The 21580-nt window shown below is 41.8% G+C and overlaps 1 protein-coding gene across 6 annotated transcripts in view; it reads right to left on the reverse strand.

Moving 5' to 3' along the window:
* The window catches only part of HSD17B7 (hydroxysteroid 17-beta dehydrogenase 7), a 228951-nt gene that overhangs the window by 181857 nt on the left and 25514 nt on the right, over window positions 1–21580 (reverse strand). For all 6 annotated transcript variants that reach the window (XM_033961532.1, XM_033961535.1, XM_033961533.1 and 3 more), the window contains exon 3: window positions 11829–11921. In XM_033961532.1, coding sequence (XP_033817423.1) covers window positions 11829–11921 — 93 coding nt within the window. The remainder of the gene's footprint in view (window positions 1–11828; window positions 11922–21580) is intronic.

The raw sequence follows: 21580 nt of genomic DNA on the forward strand, positions 1-21580 counted from the left end.
TGAGGGAATAGACTAACTGAAAACAAAAAGTTTGTGTGCATATAACAGCAGGAATGCGTGCCATGGTGTTCTATGAGGCCAACATTATCAATTTACTATTGTTCCTGAAAGTCATCAAGGATACCTGTGTGAAGAGAACAATAGAAGTGTGAAACATGTTAGCTTTGTGGACATTTATTTCACTCATCAGAAGAGTGACTCAAGTGAAGAATAGTAGAGTAAGCAAATAAAGGTTACCATATATCATTCTCACCTACAACTGTTTGGCTAGGTGCAAGCTGGTGTGCTGAGCTGCTCGTCTGGTCTCTCTCTGGCAAACACATAGGTGATGAGCAGAGTTAACCTGAAATGAAGAATAGAGAGAAACTGTTAACAAAGACCTATGTCTCCAAAATTAAACACTGAAGTTGTGGCAGAACACACACCTAGAAGTAACAGAGGTGATAACATAGCTTTAGACTCCTTATTAAAAATGGCAGCCATTAGGCACTCATTAGGAGTTTTCCACCTGAACCATGTACACTGATTGGATGTCCACTGAATAGCAGTGTTTCCCCCCCCCCCCAACACACCCGACCTATTCTTATCAATGAGTTAGTACACAGAACCATTCCTCACCTGATTTTAACTTGCCTGTAATTTGATTCTACAAAGAATTAACTTTAACTCTATGAGTAAACCCTCTCAGATGTATGAACACATCCATTTTACTTACATATCCATTTTTCTACCAGCAAAATATCTACCAGCATGATCTTTATCAGTCTTATCAGTCATTTTTGTCAGCCCTGTGGAATGGAGAGTAGGAGATATCAGAAATAAAATAACTATTATAAACAATAGCACACAATGAAAGCCCATAAAGAGAAGTCAGTTCTTGCTGGTTGGTTTCTTTAGTTCTATCATAAGGACACCTAAGTAGCTTACAAAATATCATTCTCACCTGGACTTACTATCTGAGCTGCTTCTAGAAAAGATAAAACAACATATTAGAATGACATGTAGCTTGTTAATGGCTCTGTGGAATAGAGAGAAATGGGAGGCAGAGATAGGAAAAAAAATGTAAAAGACTAAGACAGAGTAAAGTCTCAAACATCTGCATAAGCAATAGGACAGAATAGAAAGGAAACACTGCTCACCTGGACCTTCTTATACCCATGCACGCCTATGTAGCGTCTGACGTCAGCATGGCGGGAAAACTTTCTCTATGCCTATTGGGCGCTGTTCGGGTGCGGTTCCTTGGCCCGCTTCCTAACCACGCCCATCACAACTCATTGGGTGTTCTATGGGGGGGGGGGGGTGTTTGAACGTGTTCTACAAGTAGCCTGAAAAGATGTCTTCCTTACAACATGGCTCCAAAACGGAAATCGAATTTCTTGCATGGAGAGTTGCAGATATGGAAAATGGAGGTGGGGCAGACCATGACATTATGACAGCAGGGAGAGTGGTGGGTGAGAGCATCTGTGTGTAACCTGGCCTGGCCCCTTCTTTTCCCTAACAATTGATTCCCCTCCACACTTAACACAAAACCTAAGTCCTCAACAATCCCTCACGCCAACACCCAGAAAAATCCATAAACTAAAGAAATACAGATAATGGGAGTGGGGAGGAGTGTCAAAGGCAGAAGGGAGTATAAAGGAGAACAGCCAAGTCATAGCACAAAGTTTCATCATTGAGGAAACGGAACACCACAAACACCAACTCACATGAGGGGGTCTTACATAGGAAAAATGGCTGTGCCAAAGCTTTCTATATACTAAGCACGCCTAATTAGTGGCTGACGTCATAGGAACCGTTAGGATTCAAATCTAATTGGATGTGTATTGGATGTCGTTTTGCCATATACAGCTGTAGTGACGTTGTAGTCATTTCCTTCACATCTCTAAGCTTTGATACGAAGCTCTATGTTCTAAACAAAGTTACCTCTATAGCTCTATGCCTTAAGGCATTGCTTTTCATCTTCCATACATCAGGGGGTTCAAGTCCTGAGTAAGGTTAGCAAATAGTTTATATTCATTTCTCAGCCAGGACACCTGGTAACTCTTTAGCCTTGCCTTTACATATCAATATTTTGCTTCAGCTTTTATTATGTGCAGCCCATTGTCTAATATTTAATGCAACCTGTTCTCTCTCATGCTTAACACCCTCCCCCCCCACCAAAAACATCCCCCCCTAACTGGATCATTCTTCAACACCTATCCAAGCCCTCTGAAGTTTGATTTAACTCATAGCTGTTGGCCAATGCCTATATTGCATCAAAAGAAACACATTCCTACTAGAATGGCTTGCAGTTAGGAGCAAATGAAAGTATCTCATGCACCTGTGGCTGCAGAATGCTGAGGAGAAACAGCAAATTCCACCACTTCTGAGAACTGTTAGGATGCAAGGAAACAAAAGTGAAGGTGCTTAGAATGAAGATTAGCGTGTGAGCATGGTCTGGGTTGGACATTAGAAAAATGTGGATAACAAACCACATTTCTGCCCAAATAGTAATATAATTTACACATGGCTTTTACAACCCCCTTTTTCTTCTCAACAAACAGCACTGCAATCAGCTCTCTTTTGAAAGCAAAGAAAAAACAGCACACATTATCAGCACTTAAAAAGAGAATAAACAGATACACACCTTAAGATTCAAGCTTCCCTCATTGCAAAATGGAGGTCTTCAGTTGCACAAAACTGACCTCATTGTGACCTCATCAACCTGCACCTTCAAAGTAGTATGCCACAATTAAAAGATGTGCTGGTTGTAGAACTCACAACCTCTGGATGTTAGGAGCACAGGCTGGCTCCTAACACATAGAGCTACAGCTGCTTCTACTTAGGTCCATCTCACCACCCTTTCATATCATACTTGACTGAGCTGTCTATGCTCATTAGCTATCATATCAGGATGAACTCAAATAAGTTTAAGCAAAGGAATGCCTAAAGATTTGGAAGGTTTTCAAGTAGAAAACAAATATCAAATATGTATTAAAGAATTGCAGCACAAATGACGCTGATCGGTAAGGGCAAAAAACACCACTTTTCCGGGTATGACGCCTAAACGGAACAGATTACTTACAGTCATATATCCATTAGTACAGTGCTCAGAATGAAGATTAGCGTGTGAGAAAAATGGAGCTCCACCTCACATGCATTCAAGCACACTTGGGAATATGGGTTTGGGGCTCAGTGAAAGCAGCGCTTTTAACCATTGAGCTACCACTCTTTTGTCTCAGCCTACTATGACATTATAGCTAAACTCCTTTTCCCTTAGCACTTCACTAAGATATGATATGACAAGGGAGCCAGAGACATTGGAGCAAAAGTTGCTGTAGGTCAGTGAGGAAAGGCACTCTCTACCAATCTTCCGGGCTTTGAGGGTTCAAATCCCAGCCTGTATTTTACTTGTGGCATATCTACCTTCCAGGTGCACTTTGATGATGCTTTCCACTTCTTATAGGAGTTGAATATAACATTACTGTACAACTTTGCTGTGTAGCAGAAAAATAAACTTTTCCCCCTTCCATGCTAAGAATTTGAGTTCAACTCATCTTATATTTCTCCTTTTAAACATGGCATACTTTGTTAGTTTTTATCATGGTAAAGTATACATTTCTGAAATGGTGAAGAAACAATAATATACAACTGCAGTGTTTTGTCTCCTAGCAGAATTAACGACCTATAAGAAGCGGTATAAGCAAATCCAAACTGCTATAAGCACAAGAAAGCATTTCTAGGTCAACACGGTAATGCTCCTGTTCTGAGCTCTGACCTCTGAAACTCCCCGGTTCGACTCCCACCTTTGCTCATTTTAATAAGGTCCTAGTTTTTTCCTATTAGCTCTTATAACTGGGTCTACATGGTGGACTTTGCCATTTGTAAGGTGCACATTTCACTTTCCAGGCAAACCTATTTTCAACTTACCATGGCTCGGACATCCTAAGCAGTGATGAGAGGAAACCTTTCCTCTGACAGCAAGATGACATTTGTGGATTGCCTGGTTAATGTGCTCTCATCACTGCTTAGGATGTCCGAGCCATGGTAAGTTGAAAATAGGTTTGCCTGGAAAGAGAAATGTGCACCTTACAAAAAGTCCACCATGTAGACCCTGTTATAAGAGCTAATAGGGAAAAACTAGGACCTTATTAAAATGAGCAAAGGTGGGAGTCAAACTGGGGAGTTTCAGAGGTCAGAGCTCAGAACAGGAGCATTACCGTGTTGACCTAGAAATGCTTTCTTGTGCTTATAGCAGTTTGGATTTGCTTATACCGCTTCTTATAGGTCGTTAATTCTGCTAGGAGACAAAACACTGCAGTTGTATATTATTGTTTCTTCACCATTTCAGAAATGTATACTTTACCATGATAAAAACTAACAAAGTATGCCATGTTTAAAAGGAGAGAAATATAAGATGAGTTGAACTCAAATTCTTAGCATGGAAGGGGGAAAAGTTTATTTTTCTGCTACACAGCAAAGTTGTACAGTAATGTTATATTCAACTCCTATAAGAAGTGGAAAGCATCATCAAAGTGCACCTGGAAGGTAGATATGCCACAAGTAAAATATAGGCTGGGATTTGAACCCTCAAAGCCTGGAAGATTGGTAGAGAGTGCCTTTCCTCACTGACCTACAGCAACTTTTGCTCCAATGTCTCTGGCTCCCTTGTCATATCATATCTTAGTGAAGTGCTAAGGGAAAAGGAGTTTAGTTATAATGTCATAGCAGGCTGAGACAAAAGAGTGGTAGCTCAATGGTTAAAAGCGCTGCTTTCACTGAGCCCTAAACCCATATTCCCAAGTGTGCTTGAATGCATGTGAGGTGGAGCTCCATTTTTCTCACACGCTAATCTTCATTCTAAGCACTGTACTAATGGATATATGACTGTAAGTAATCTGTTCCGTTTAGGCATCATACCCGGAAAAGTGGTGTTTTTTGCCCTTACCGATCAGCGTCATTTGTGCTGCAATTCTTTAATACATATTTGATATTTGTTTTCTACTTGAAAACCTTCCAAATCTTTAGGCATTCCTTTGCTTAAACTTATTTGAGTTCATCCTGATATGATAGCTAATGAGCATAGACAGCTCAGTCAAGTATGATATGAAAGGGTGGTGAGATGGACCTAAGTAGAAGCAGCTGTAGCTCTATGTGTTAGGAGCCAGCCTGTGCTCCTAACATCCAGAGGTTGTGAGTTCTACAACCAGCACATCTTTTAATTGTGGCATACTACTTTGAAGGTGCAGATTGATGAGGTCACAATGAGGTCAGTTTTGTGCAACTGAAGACCTCCATTTTGCAATGAGGGAAGCTGAATGTTAAGGTGTGTATCTGTTTATTCTCTTTTTAAGTGCAGATAATGTGTGCTGTTTTTTCTTTGCTTTCAAAAGAGAGCTGATTGCAGTGCTGTTTGTTGAGAAAAAAAAGGGGGTTGTAAAAGCCATGTGTAAATTATATTATTGTTCGGGCAGAAATGTGGTTTGTTATCCATGCAATATAATGTGTTCCATTGACATTATATTTATTAGGACAGAGAAAAGATGAAAATTACCTATTCAAACTCACTATTGGAATTATTGATGAAAAAACACAGCGAACGTCTGCCTCGCGTCTAACAAAGAGCCGCAATTACGAAAGTTGAAACGGCATTGAAATCCAAGTTAGACCAGGGTTTCTTACGTCTACATAATACACGATATTTAGACGCAGGCGTTCGCTCAGGTAGCGCCTATCTAGCGTCCCCATTTGGCACGCCCATGGAACGCCCACGGAATGCCCACGTCCAGAGCTGGAGACGGAACTATGCTTTCTGTAGACGTCAGTCCGTCAACTACCTCTTAGGGACGTCTATGTGTCGTTTATTTCCCAATTAACATTAATTAAGACCCTTAACTCCGTAATTATTCACTTACATCGGACGTCCAAAGCACGCCTAAGTTAAACGCAGTAAAAGAGAATTTACCCCTTAGTGTCCCATTTCTAAGGATAAGTACTCGCCGTACCACAATCTTTTCGGTAACTGCTCCTATGATTTGGAATTCTCTTCCTATATATATAAGATCCGAACAAAATATACAGAAGTTTAAAAGCAATCTAAAATGTTTTATTTTTAAAGATACCTATAATTGACTATTTGATTTAGTCCAGCAAATTTGTTAACTTTTCCCTACCCTAATGTACTTTCCTTTTATGTATCTTTTCTCGATAAATATTGTAGTTCTCCCCCCTCCCCTTCCACTGTACCACTAAGGTCTTAATAGTTAAGTATGAAAACTGTCTGACTTATTTGTTTGTCTATAAAAGTTTTTATTATTATTGTACAACGCTTAGTATCCTAGGATAAGCGTTTAATCAAATATATGAATAAACTTGAAACTTGAGCAGTGGGAAAATGTCCATTCTCAAGAAATACGTCTAAAATATATATTTTTGTTTTTTCATAAATCGTTTATCTGGACGTCCAGGCTATTGTTCGTTCAGACCACCAGTATGTCTTTTTATACCACATTTTCAACCAAAATTTCATCCATTTCCCAAACGACTAGATCAAGACCATTTGGGAATGGGAGGGGCCAATCTTGTATTGAACTGGCCACCCAGACATGATAACAGAGCAGTGGGGCATCTTACATGGCACTGCTGAGAACTTCACAAAAAGGATACCACACAAACATCTCACTAGAACTCCCTTATAGGTTATGGTGATCCCCCAAAACCCACTATACCCACCTGTCTACAGCCCCGATAGCCCTTATGGCTACAGGTGGCACCTATATGACAGAAGAGTAAGGTTCTGGGGATTTTGGTGGGCGCACATGTTCCAACATAAATGTAGTGGTTAGAGTGGCTTATGGGTCTGGGTCCTTCTCTCTATGGTTCACTAGCCCACCCCCAGGCTATTTAAGACACCACTGTGCAGCTCTACTAAGCTTTCCTATACTAGGTATTGATGTTCTTATTCTGATCTTTATATGTGTGTGACAGGGTCAGTGAACACTGGAGGAGTGTGTGTGGGTCTTTACTTTGTCTCTGCAGTGGTTATCTGGTCACTTTAGATACCTTTGGGCACTTATACCTGTTTTTATATCGTCTAACTCACAACGTTTAAGTTCCGTCCAGGATGTCTAGTAAAACCTTTGATTACCATATTTCCCCGCAGTATAGACCGCAAAAATGCCTATACATGTTTTAAAACTGGTAAATAAGCCACCCCATTTAAAACTGGGGCAATTTTTAAAAATCATCCCCTCCCTTCCCTCCCTCATTGTACTCACTGCTTCTGAAATCGTGGCGGTGCAGGGCAGGAGAGATCTTTTCGATCTCCAGCTCGGTCCCGCACTGCTTCCTGAGTGCCTTTGCTATCAATTCTCACGGAACTTGTGAGTCCCACGAGAACTGATGGCAAAAGCACAGCAAAGGCACACAGGAAGCAGCGTGGGGCTGGACTGGAGATCGAAAAGATCTCTCCTGCCCTGCACTGCCGCGATTTAAAGAGCAGCGAGGGAGGTAAGAGAGGGAGAGGATGATTTTTTAAAATTGTATAGGCCACATCAGTTTTGCAAGGCTAATGCGGGAGATAGGAGAGATATGCCAGGGCATGGGGGGAGAAAAGGGAAGGAAATAGAGATGCCAGACCATGGGGTGGAGTGGGAAGGAAGAAAGGAAAGGAGAAGAGAGAGATGCCAGAGCATAAGGGAGGGGGTGGAGACAAAAAAATGGAGAGGGGGTGAAGCTGAAATGAATCATGTACAAAGGAAAGAAAGGGCACAGGATATACCATAGAAAGAGGGAAGATGAAATATGGAACAGAGAGAGGGCGGACACTAGATGGAAAGGTCAGAGAGGGTGGATAGTGGATGCAAGGGGCAGAGAGAGAGTGGACAGTAGATGGAAGGGGTAGAGAGAGAGAGGGCAGAGGCTGGGTGGAAGGGGCAAAGAGAGAATAGATGTTGCATGGAAGGGAGCGAGAACAAATGCTGAATAGAAGAGAGCGAAGAGAAGATGATTAAAGCAGAAACGACAAAAAGTAGAAATTTTTTTGTTGTTGCTTTATGTAGAATCAAGTAGTATTGTAACTGTATTGATTAAAGTTTATAAATAGGAAATGGAAATAAGGCAATTTTTTGGGACTAAACCCCTTTCCTCAGGTCAGGACAGGCTACTATAACAGCAGTATACTGTATTGTCTTGAAGAAAGATTTGGCTTCTGAAAGCTAATTGAAAAATGGATTAGTCCAATAAAATGGTATTTTCTTATTTCTCATTATTTGCTTTATTTCTATTTGTTAATTTGTAAAGTGGTGATTGTTATGTAGCAGTTTTTTCAAATTTACATCTACTGTCTTTATATTTTGCAGTATTAGGGGACGTGTCACTGTTTTTGTGGTGTTGCACTGTATGCAGAGTCTGGTTTCTTGGTTCAGTTTAACTTTTGTCTACATATTTCTATTTTTAGTTTGTGATTATTCCATATTGGGCGAGGGTGTATCTGTGTTCTGTGTGTATTTCTAAAAATATCTTTTTTATATAGAGGAGGGTTTTTTTTAAAAAATGATCAGCACTGGCTGTCATATATACTAGGTACACCACTGGATTTAATGACCCTATTCTAACTTTACTGTTGATGTAGGTGTTGTTACCCCCCCCCCCCACACACACACACAATAAAGAATTAAATTAAAGTTGTATTAACATCAAGCAACATTATAAGCAACATTATAAGCAAATACAAATAAAATATTTTTAATACATTGCTAATTATTACCTGCATCTTTACCTAAACTGTTTTGCTCTAGCTCTCACTTTGATCTTTATCTGCTACTTTTTTGTTTTGCTGTAGTGTAATCACACAGGTCTCCTTTCAAGGCTCAGTAACACCTCTCCATAAATTATGTGGAAGAGGTCTGGAAGTGGGGATCGCATCTATTTCATATCCTCAGTGAGACTTCAGGAAGTGATCAAAACATTATTAGAGGTGCTATAGAGCCATTTCTTGTATAACTGGATGAGCTATATTTATCTTTTTTTTTAGTTGTTTAAATTCATGCAGAAATAAATGGCTAGACTGAACCTAATGACTTCATTAATGCATTTTCCTTTTTTAAACCTCTATACCATTTGAAAAAGGGCACATATCGAATTATTCACTTCTAGAATTAGATACTTCTTAAATTTAGTAAAAATATTCTGGCACAAGTGTCAAACCTTAAAAAGGAAGTCATATTGATCACTGGAAAGAAATAATAATTAACTAATAAAAATAGTACACATTTAATTTTCCCCACCATCAAATTTCCCTGTCCTGCCCCACCTGGCTACTTTTTCATGGCACCCGGCTGGAAAAGATTTCTGGGGAGAACACTGATACAATCATGTGAAAAAATTAGGACACCCCATGAAATATTCAGTTCTGTCTTAAGAAATGTTCACATATCAATGTCAAATCTTTTTTTATTTATCTCTGGAAAAGAAAGTGATGTAATTGCAAGTAAACAACAAAAATTTTCCTTCATTTATTCATGAAACAAAAGATATCAATAAAAATGTGTATTTTAACTGAGGAATAAATTAGGATACCCCAATAGCTAGTATTACCCCCTATGGCTAAAATAACTGCAGTGAGACGCTTCTTATAGCCATCTACCAGTCCGACATCGGTCTGAGGAAAGTTTGGCCCACTCCTCAATGCAGAATTCTTTCAGCTGAGATGTTTGAGGGGTTTCTTGCATGTATAGCACACCTCACAGCATCTTAATGGGATTAAGATCAGGGCTTTGACTCAGCCACACCAGGACTCTCCATTTCTTAGTTTTCAGTTAGTCCTTGGTGGATTTACTGGTGTGTTTTGAGTCATTGTCGTGTTGCAGGGTCCAGTTCCTCTTCAGCTTTAATTTTCTTAGATGGTCTCACATGTTCCTCAAGCACCCTCTGATATACGAAAGAATTCATGGTGGGTTCTATGATGGTAAGCTGGCCAGGTCCTGCTACAGAAAAGCATCCCCAAACCATGACACTTCCACCTCTATGCTTCACAGTCGGAATGAGGTTCTTTGCCTGGAATGCTGTATTTGGTATATGCCAAACATGTGCCCAAAATTCTATTTTAGATTCATCTGTCCATAGAACACTATTCCAGAAGTCCTGGTGTTTGTCTACGTTCTCTCTTGTAAACTTCAGTCTGGCCTTGATGTTTCTGTACAGCACTCTAGTAGTGCTATCAAGAATTTTCAACAGGGCTACAGTTATACTGTAACAACATAAGAATTGCCACTGCTGGGTCAGACCAGTGGTCCATCGTGTCCAGCAGTCCGCTCACGCAGCGGCCCTTAGGTCAAAGACCAGTGCCCTAACTGAGACTAGCCTTATCTGTGTACATTCTGGTTCAGCAGGAACTTGTCTAACTTTGTCCTGAATCCCTGGAGGGTGTTTTTCCCTATAACAGCCTCAGGAAGAACGTTCTAGTTTTCTACCATTCTCTGGGTGAATAAGAACTTCCTTACGTTTGTACGGAATCTATCCCCTTTTAACTTTAGAGTGCCCTCTCGTTCTCTCTACCTTGGAGAGGGTGAACAACCTGTCTTTACCTACTTCATTATCTTGAAAGTTTTGATCATGTCTCCTCTCAGTCTCCTCTTTTCAAGGGAGAAGAGGCCCAGTTTCTCTAATCTCTCACTGTACGGCAACTCCTCCAGCCCGTTAACCATTTTAGTCGCTCTTCTCTGGACCCTTTTGAGTAGTACTGTGTCTCATGTTTTGAAAAGATTCCCTATATACAGCTTCTGGCCCTCTGCTGCTGGAAGCCTGCACAGTTGTATAAGCTGAAGCTTAACTGGCTCACTGTGTCCTCTAGAATTTTCCACTAGATCTGCTGGGAGTAATATGCAGATGAGCTTTCTGGTCCATTGGTTATGTATTGAAGTACAGGATGTCTTCTAAGGGACAGAGCCTCCAGCTCTCAATTTTTTTGTCAAAATTAGATTTTCCTCTCTAGTAAAATTTGATGGATTTCTCTGAAATAATTTATAAAAAGAAAAAATATCCAGAACAAAGAAGCACCAGATTTTCCAATACTGCCTCACCTTGACAAAAAGGCTCATCAACCCTCACCGCATTCAAAAATTAATCATGACAAAAAAAATGGAAGTACTAAACAGTGAAGATAAGAATTGTAATACTGTTATTAGATGAAGTCAGATACACAGATGTGGAGAGAAAGAGTGGCCTAGTGATCAGAGCAGCTGCCTCAGCACTCTGAGGTTTGATTTCCACTGCAGCTTCTTCTGATTCTGGGTAAGTCGTTAGCACTTCACTGCCCCTTGTAAATTGCTTTGATTATGTAAACCACACCGAAAAAGCGGTATGTCAAGTCCTATCCCCCCTTTATTCTTCAGGAAAGAAATTAAAAAAGTTAGGAGAGAAAAATTAAGACATAATGAACTTGACTATAAGAAAGATAATATCTAGTCTTGGTCTAAGCCTAAAATCTCTTCTAGACTCATCAGACATGCTGCATCCTAACAAAGTACAACTTTAGTTTCAACAAACCAGCGGAAGGAAAATATTGCTGAACATACAGAAAACATACTCATAGTGACTCCAATGAGCTTTTCGTTTCCGCCCTCATGAGTCCTTTATCCATACCCATAGCCAGCCCTCAAAGGATACCTTTCAACCTTGGACAATGATACCTTTCAACCTTGGACAATGTGTAGACAATCTACATATGATTTATTTTAGAGAGGGAGGTCTCTTTAAGATATGCTGATTTAGGAGAATACACACTAAGACCAGACAGATAAAAAATCAAACTAAATAAATAAAATATATTTCTGAATCAATATCAATACCTGGAGAAGAGGCCAGAAAAAAATACTTTTAAGTTGATGCACGGATTAGGCATTATCCCAGCGTTCAAATAAAGGAAGTCAATTCGCCGGTACCTAGGGGAAGGAAAGAAAATTAGGTCAATTAGGAATCCTGACACACCAAACTTCAAATTATCAATTTCAGACATGCTGACTTTGGTAAAACAGAACAGTACAGGTTAGAACAGGAAGAACAGTAGGCTGAACTCAGAAGAGCAAAAGTGCACAAAAAATTAAAGGCATGCAACTTAAGCCAATTGGAGCTAATTAGAAGTACCTAATTGATACTAATTGACACTAATTAGAAATTATACAAAAAACTTTGTAGGTGCATTCTATTAAGTGGTATGCCTTTATTTTTTGGGGGGGAGCATGTGTGTAGCGCAGTGGTTAGAGCTACAGCCTGAGGTTGTGAGTTCAAATCCCCCATTGCTGCCTGTGACCTTGGGCAAGTAACCCAATCTCCACATTACCCACTGGAATAGATAGGGAAAAATGCTTAAGTACCTGAATGTAAACCACTTATAGCCTAAGTGGTATATAAATACTAAAAATAAATAATGTGTAAATCTCAAAAGGGAGAGTGGCCAGGGTGGAGCATGGGGTGGGGGAGGGCTCCTAAAAGTTACATGCACTGTATATGCCCCCATCTGCCCATAACTTGGGCACAGATATTTGTGTCTGGTTTCCCTTGGCCTAAATGGGTGCACCTAAATATTATGCAATTCTAGATATAATTGGTATCTTTTATATAACTGCACTGACAGTCACTCTATTCCTGAACCTATGGGATGTATCAAAGCAGTCCCCTGAGTTTAGATTGAGACAGAAGAGCCTGCCATCAGAATTGAAGATCCAAATGTGGAGTCCCGTTTGGCTGCCATGTCTACTCTGTAAAATGTGGAGCTGCCATGTCTACTCTGTAAAATGCAGAATCCCGTTTGGCTGCCATGTCTACTCTGTAAAACTTCATGAACGTATGTAGAGAAGACCAACTGGCGGCCGTACAGATTTCTTCTGGGGACACCGCCAAAGATTCCGCCCATGAGGAAGCAATGCTCCTCATTGAGTGCCCTTTACAGATATAGGCGGATATTTTCAACTTCCAATATAGCCTGAAGAAATGGCCATATAGATCCTTCTGGAAATAATTGCTTTCAAGGTTAGTTGACCTTTACAGGCTGCCCCAGCTAATACAAACAGATGATACGACAATCGAAATTAATTCATTATCTCCAGATACCATAGTAAGAGTCTCGGACATCCAAAGATTTCAAAACCTGACCACTTTTTCTCAGTCCAGAGAGCAGAACAAAAACACTCCTTCCAATTTATGTGCAGAAGGGAAAAACTGCAGGTGGCAGTAGAGCTCCCAGTGAAGTAGGAGAATCACAGAAAAACTCCAGAGTGGATTACTTCTGCACATAGTTTGCGAGCATGGGGAGATAATCTGCTTCTCCAGAGTGACACACCTACTGCACTGGAATATCATTTCTGGCGCTAACTCCCCCACATCTTCCTCGATGAAGACCAAAGCAAAAAATCCATTTAATCTCTCCGCTATGGTCGTGCCTTCCCTGAGAGCCCCTTTTATCCCTTGGTTGTCTAGCGGTCTAACTGATTCTCTTCCTGGCTTCTTGCTTTTAATATGCCTATAAAAGTTTTTACTATTTGTTTTCGCTTCCAGCGCAATCTTCTTTTCAAGGTCACTCTCTGCCTTCCTCATTAGCACTTTGCATTTGACTTGCCATTCCTTAGGCTACTAACAATTATTTTCAGTCGGATCCATCTTCCACTTTCTGAAGGATTTTCTTTTAGCTTTAATAGCTTCCTTCACCTCACTCGTTAACCACGCCGGCTGCCTTCCTTCTTTTTTAATACACGGAATGTATCTAGTCTGGGCTTCCAGGATGGTAATTTTGAATAACATCCATGCCTGAAGTAAATGTTTGACCTTTTCAGCTGCTCCTCTGTTTCATTTTTACCATTCTCCTCATGTTATTTTAGTCTCATTTTTTAAAGTTAAAAGCTGTTGTATTGGATTTTCTGTGTGAACTTATTCAAAGGAATATATCAAATCTGATCATGTTATGATCACTATTATCAAACGACCTCAGCACCATTACCTCCCACACCAATTCATGCACTCCACTAAGAACTAGGTCTAGAATTGCTTCACCTCTTATTAGTTCCTGAACCAGCTGCTCCATAAAGCAATCCTTGATTTCAACAAGGAATTTTACCTCCCTAGTATGCTCTAATGTTACATTTACCTAGTCAATAACAGGATAGTTGAAATCACCCTTTATTATTGAGTGACCCAGTTTGTTAGCCTCCCTAATTTCTGATAACATTTCAGCATCTGTCTGTTCATCCTGGTAGGTAGATGGTAATACACTTCTATCACTATCCTTTGTCCCTTTACACATGGGATTTCTATCCATAGGGATTCTAAGGAGTGTTTCAGTTCCTATAGAATTTTCAGTCCTTAGTGCATAACTAGCTGTTTCCCAAAGGCACAGCTTAAGGAAGAGCAGAGAGAGACCAGCCAGGAGACAGAATAAAGAGCACTCAGACTTTGTTCCAGAATCTACTAGGAAGCAGGGGTTATGTTCTTTGACCAGAGGGCCGCCGTGTGAGGCTGTCCGCATCAGGTCTCCGTGGATGACGTCACCCATATGCGAGAATATGCTGCCTGCTTATCCTGGGAAAATCTCAAGAAAATAGCTTGGACATATATATATCAATTTCTCAAAACCTCTCCCACCTTTTTTAACACTCTATAATTATTACTTCTATTCTTTATTGTTTCTTTCACAAGTGGTCCAACCTGCCCAGCAGTCCGCTCACGAGGCGGCCCCTAGGTCAAGACCAGTGCTCCAAAGAGTCCAGTCTCACCAGTTTAGCATGAACTTGTCCAACTTTGTCTTGAAACCCTGGAGGGTGTTTTCCCTTATAATAGACTCTGGAAGAGTGTTCCAGTTTTCTACCACTCTCTGGGTGAAGAAGAATTTCCATACGTTTGTACGGAATTTATCCCCTTTCAACTTTAGAGAGTGTCCTCTTGTTCTTCCTACCTTGGAGGGAGTAAACAGTCTGTATTTCTCTACTAAGTCTATTCCCTTCAGTATTTTGAATGTTTCGATCATGTCCCCTTGCAGTCTCCTCTTTTCAAGGGAGAATAGGCCCAGCTTCTCCAATCTCTCACTGAACGACAACTCCTCCATCCCCTTAACCATTTCAGTCACTCTTCTCTGGACCCTTTCGAGTAGTACCGTGTCCTTCTTCATGTACGGCGACCAGTGCTGGACGCAGTACTCCTCGTGAGGGCCGCACCATGGCCCGGTACAGCGGCATGATAACCTTCTCTGATCTGTTCGTAATCCCCTTCTTGATCATTCCTAGCATTCTGTTCGCCCTTTTCGCCGCCGCAACACATTGTGCAAATGGCTTCGTGGACCTGTCGATCAGAACTCCCAAGTCCCTTTCCTGGGAGGTCTCTCCGAGTACCGCCCCGTACATCCTGTATTCGTGCATGAGATTTTTGTTCCTCACTTTGCACTTATTCATGTTGAACCTCATTTGCCATGTCGATGCCCATTTCTCGAGCTTGATTATATCACATTGCAGATCATCGCAATCCCCGTGTGTCTTCACTACTCTGTATAACTTCGTATCGTCCACAAATTTAATCACCTCACTCATCGTACCAATGTCCAGATCATTTATAAAGATGTTGAAGAACATGGGTCCAAGCACCAAGCCCTGCGACACCCCAATGGTGAAGCTCTTCCAGTCCGAGTATTGTCCATTTACCCCCACTCTCTGTTTCCTATGCGCCAGCCAGTTTTTAATCCACGTGAGTATTTCACCCTCGATTCCATGGTATGCAATTTTCCAAAGTAGTCGTTCATGTGGAACTTTGTCGAACGCCTTCTTAAAATCCAGATATACAATATCGACCGGGTCGCCCTTGTCTATCCACCTGTTTACTCCCTCGAAGAAGTGCAGCAAGTTCGTCAGACAAAATCTGCCTTTACTGAAACTGTGCTGGCTGGTCCTCATCAGATCGTGTCTGTCAAGATGATCAATGATGTGGTCCTTTATCAGCGCTTCTACCATCTTTCCTGGTACCGAAGTCAGACTCACCAATCTGTAGTTAACCGGATATCCCCTCAAACCTTTTTTGAAGATCGGCATAACGTTTGCCACTTTCCAGTCTTCCAGAATCTTTCCCGATTTGATCGACAGATTGACTATTAGCTGAAGCAGTTCATCTATAGTCCCTTTCAGTTCCTTGATGACCCTCGGATGGATGCCATCTGGTCCTGGGGATTTATCGCTCTTAAGCCTATCAATCTGCTTGCATACCTTTTCTAGACTGACCGTCAACCCTGTCAGTTTCCCTTCTTCATTTCCAGCATATAGCCTGATGGGTTCTGGTATGCTGTGTATATCCTCTTCAGTAAATACAGATGCAAAAAATGTGTTCAGTTTATCGGCGATTTCTTTGTCTTCCTTTAGCACTCCCTTTATTCCACGGTCATCCAACGGCCCCACCGTTTCCTTCGCGGGTCGTTTCCCCTTAATATATCAAAAGAATGGCTTGAAGTTTTTCGTCTCCTTGTCTATTTTTTCCTCGTAGTCTCTTTTGGCCCCAAATGACTCCTGCATTGATGTTGTTTGTGCTTATTCCAGTTTTCATCCGTTTTTGACCTTTTCCATTCCTTAAACGAAGTTTTCATGTCTCTGATCGCTTCCTTCACCTCTACAGTGAGCCACGCCAGTTCTTTGTTCTTTTTCCTCTTGGATCCTTTGTTGATACACGGTATATATAGATTTTATGCCTTGGTGACTGTGTCTTTAAAAAGGGACCAAGCTTGCTCTAGTGTTTCTTTAAAATACTTTTAAAGGTGGATCCTTTCTCTCATATTCTGAATAAATTATCTTCCATGCAGCAAAGAAATACAATAACTTATCTTAAATAGATGCAAACGATTCCATACACCATCTTTAAAGAAATTAGTGTAACACTATAATTTACAAGATTGCCACTAATATATGGAAAACAGTTTTTCCAGCGATTTAGCAACAAATTTATTGACTTTTCCCTCTTAATTTGATTCTTTAAATACAGAAGGTATGAATCCAGACATCTGGGTAAGAATTCTTAAACAGATGAAGGGTTTGGTGAATATGAAGCCGAATAGCTCAATTTTAGTTGAATATTGTAAAGTAGAATACATCCCATGGGTACTAAGGATTCTAAAATAGCCCCACATTTTTAAGCAATATGAAGAGTTTAAGGATAAGTGGCATAGAAGGAGAAATTAGAAAATTAGCAGATAAGAAACTTTCTTTTATACTCTCCAGCCTTCACTGATGGGTAATACCTCACTATGACCAGCATATGGAGACTGAGACCAAACGTCTGCCAAATAGCCCAGTAGAACTAAGAAAAACTAATTATAAACAGGAACAACACTCTGAACAGGAGTAACAACTAATATACATGAAGGCTGTTGGAAAGTGCATAGAAAATGTCCCCACAGCTCGCCAGCTGAGCCACAGCCACTGTTCTTTGATCTCCCCGGCCCTAGAAAAATACTAGAACCCACAGAAACAGTAAAATCTTCACGCAAAAAACCCACAAGAACAAAAACCAGACAGAGTGGGGTGCTGTACTGGTCTGGAGAGTCTAAAAGAAAGAAAATTAGCAGGTAAGAACCTAATTTCTCCTTTGTCACTTCTTCACACCAGTACAGTCTTCACTGATGGGACGTACCAAAGCAGTATCATCACGGGTGAGAACCCTGAAGGGCCAACACCAGAACATGCTCAACAAATACTGCGTCCCAACACGCCTGAATGTCCACACGGTAATGGCAAACAAAGGAATGCAGAGAAGACCAAACCACAGCTTTAGAGATATCAATTGGAGGCACAAGAGAAGACTCAGCCTAAGAAGCTGCCTGACCCCCGAGTGGAATGAGCCTTGAGAAATTCCGGAATAGACTTCTGAAGAATTTACACAGAAGCGATAGTCTCCTTAATCCAGCACACAATGGTAGCCTTGGAAATGCTGTCCCCATTATGAGGACCCGCTAAAAGGATAAAGAGATTATCCTACTTCTGAAAATCCACGAAGGACCCGACAGAAATCCAACTTGTGCAACTTACTCTGCTCCAAAGAGCCCTCCCAACTTCCCAAAACCAGAAGGACTATGAACTGATTGACATGAAAAGACAAAATCACCTTTGGCAGAAAAGAAGGAGCAGGCTGCAACACAACACGCTTCCTAGAAAACTTCAGGAAGGGAGGCCTACAAGAGAAAACCTGCAGCTCAGAAATGCATCTCGCAGAAGTAATAACCACCAAAAAGACCGCTTTATGAGTAAAGTTCTTCAACGAACAGGAACCTAAGGGCTTAAAAGGAGGGCGCACAAGAACAGACAGGACCAGATTAAGATCCCAAGACGGAACCGAAGGCCGCACCAGAGGCCGAATGAAATTTATCTGCCCTTAAAAAGTGAACCACGTCCAACAGAGATGGCAAGCAACCCGCGAAAAGAAGACAAGGCTGCAAGCTGAACCTGGAGAGAAGATCAAGCCAGGCCCCTGTCCAAGCCATCCTGCAAAAACTCCAAGATATTAGGCAAAGAGAAGTGAAAGGAAACCACTCCACGTGCAGCACACCACTTCTCAAATATACGCCACACACATACATAAACCCTGGAAGTGGAAAGTCTAAGAGACTCCAAGAGAGTGGAGATCACTTTATCTGAATAACCTTTCTTACCTAGGCGTTCCCACTCAAGAACCAAGCTGAAAGACAAATGGGACCTGGAATGAACATTGGAATGGGACCCTGAGTCAGAAGGTCGGGCGAGAGGGACAGCAGAAAAGGATCTGTCACAAGATGATGAACCAGATCCACCTACCACGGATGCCGGGGCCACCAGGATCACATGGCAGGGGTGCCGAGTAATGTGATGTGCCCACCATCAGCCACGAAGGTAACATATACAGGAGGCCCGCCGTCGGCCAAGGCTGTACCTAAGAGCATCCAGCCCCTTGGCCTCACCATCTCTGCGACTGAAGAAGTGGGGCACTTTAGCGTTGACACTCGTGGCCATCAAGTCCATGAGTGGCTGACACCAAGTCTGCACTATCAACTCAAAAGCCGTGGGACTGAGACACCACTCTCCGGGATCCAACACGTGACGACTGAGGAAATCTGCCTGGACATTCTCCACTCCTGCTATGTGGGAAGCCGAGATGTCCAGAAGATGAGACTCTGCCCAGGTCATGAGCAGAGCTGCTTCCTGCACCACCAGACAACTACTGGTTCTTTCCTGACAACTGACAACAGCAACCATTGTGGCATTGTTCGAAAGAACCTGAATAGACTTGCCCGTCAACAAGGTCTGGAACGCTAGCAACGCCAGCCGGATGGCTCTGGTCTCCAGAACACTGCTCAACCAAGACGCCTTCTCTGGAGACCAACTGCCCTGAGATGAGCAACTGAGACACTGAGCTCCCCAACCAAGGGACTAGCGTCCGTGAGAAGAACTGTCCACTGGGGCTGATCCAGACTTACGCCCTGCACCAGATTGGAAGACTGTAGCTACCAACGGAGACTGCAACAAACTAACCCCCGAAGAGGAACAGGCGAGTCCAGATCGTACACCTGAGGTGACCACCGCTGAAGCAGAGCATGCTGATGTGGGTGCATGTGAGCTCGGGCTCACCGAACAATGTCCAGGGAAGCCACCATCGACCCCAAGACCCGGAGAAAACCCTGAGCCCAAGGACATCAGGAAGCCATTAGAAGACAAATCTGTGACTGCAACTTGATCACTTGGGCCTCCGCCAGGAACACCTTCCCCAAGCTGGTGTCGAAAAGAACCCCAAGGTACTCCAAGCACTGAGATGAAGCCAACCAGCTCTTGGACAGGTTGATCACCCATTCCAGCGACTGTAGGAACTCAACAACCCGAGCCGTAACCCAGGAGCTCTCCTGAAAAGACTGCTTGAATCAAGCATTCGTCCCGATTGGAGTGGATTCCTTCTGCATATGGCTCGCAACTATGGGGAGATAACCCGCTTGTCCAGAATGATACACTTATTGCACTGGAAACTACAGTTATCCAGCATCTACCAATCCCCATGGGTGCTGTATTACAAGAGTTTACTGAATATAGGAAGAGAGGCTGAGTGATGTAACTGGGAGTGGAGCTCTGTGGGTGGAGAAGAAACAAACTGTGAAGGTGAAGGGAGCAAAGAGGGAACAAGGGCTTTGGTTCAGGAAGGGACCTGGAAGGAGGAGACATGATTTTGGAAAACAGAAGCAACACCACAAAAAGGGACACAAGATGAAGAGATGGAATATATCTGTATAGGATTGAGAAAAGGGGGACAGAGGAGGTAAGAAGACAACATGATAGAGGGAAGAGACATGAAGGTGAGAGGCAGTAACACTAGAATGACGTGAGATGAAGGTAGAGAGACATGCTATGGAAAGAGAGACATGCTATGGAAAGATAAACATATATGGTAGAGAGAAATGCAACAAATGAGAAGAAAACTGGAAAAGAAATCATACAAGATGAAGTATATAAAGGCAGAGAGGAAGCAAAGGCAGAGAGGAAGCATAAGAGAATAAGCAGAGAGAGACTATAAGACAAACTATAGAAACAAAGGTTTAAACATTAAGTTTAGTAAAGATTTCTGTGCTATTTGGGCTATTTCTAGTTGGAAAGCAGCAGCAAACAACTTACCCACCACAACCACATCCTCCAGTACAACCAACTTCCAACTTCCCAACAGAAGAATACTCACATCAAGAAACTCGAACCACCACGCCAGCACTCAACACTCCATCACTGTTACCTGGAGAAGAAGATCAACACTTCCGAAAACAAAATCTCATCCATCTCCCACAACACTCATATACCCGGAAACAACTAACATTCCCCAGACTGACACGACCTCCCTTACATGTGCCTATGTTAACATCAGAGCACTAGGACCCAAAACAGAAAACATAAAAAATTGGATAAAAACAGAAAAACTTGACTGCCTATTCCTCACAGAAACCTGGTTAACCTCAGACACAGACCCTAGAATAAAAGAAGTATGCCCGCCGGGATACAAAATAACAGTAACCTGCAGAGAAAAAAAAAGAGGAGGAGGACTAGCAATAATAATCAAGAACTCCCTAACTCTAAACATACTTGAAAAAACATCCACTCCGCAAATGGATTTCCTAGCGTGTCATCTCACAAACCCAACTCTAAAAAACTCACTTAACTGCTTGCTCTACTACATAACACCAGGAAACTGGACCACAGTGAGACCTGAATTTGAAAACTTCATCTACCAAAACTCATTAACAGCAGAATATAACCTCATCCTAGGAGACCTAAACCTACACCTAGAAGACACAACTTCCACACCAGCAAATAACTGTCTATCCTTCCTCAATGCCTTATCCTTCCAGATCCTAAACCCACAAACCACACATGAAAAAGGTCATCAACTGGACATTGCTGCATTCATGACTCACCAAACATCCAATCCAGCAATCCAAACTCCTAACGGAACATGGTCCCCATCCCTATGGTCAGACCACTACACATACAACTTCAACATCAACTGGACCAAGATCAAACACACACCTCAATCAAAAAAAACCACATATACCACACGCAAACATATCGATCCAACCATT

The sequence above is a fragment of the Geotrypetes seraphini genome, chromosome 10 (genome assembly GCF_902459505.1).
Source record: "Geotrypetes seraphini chromosome 10, aGeoSer1.1, whole genome shotgun sequence".
NCBI classification, from domain to species: domain Eukaryota; kingdom Metazoa; phylum Chordata; class Amphibia; order Gymnophiona; family Dermophiidae; genus Geotrypetes; species Geotrypetes seraphini.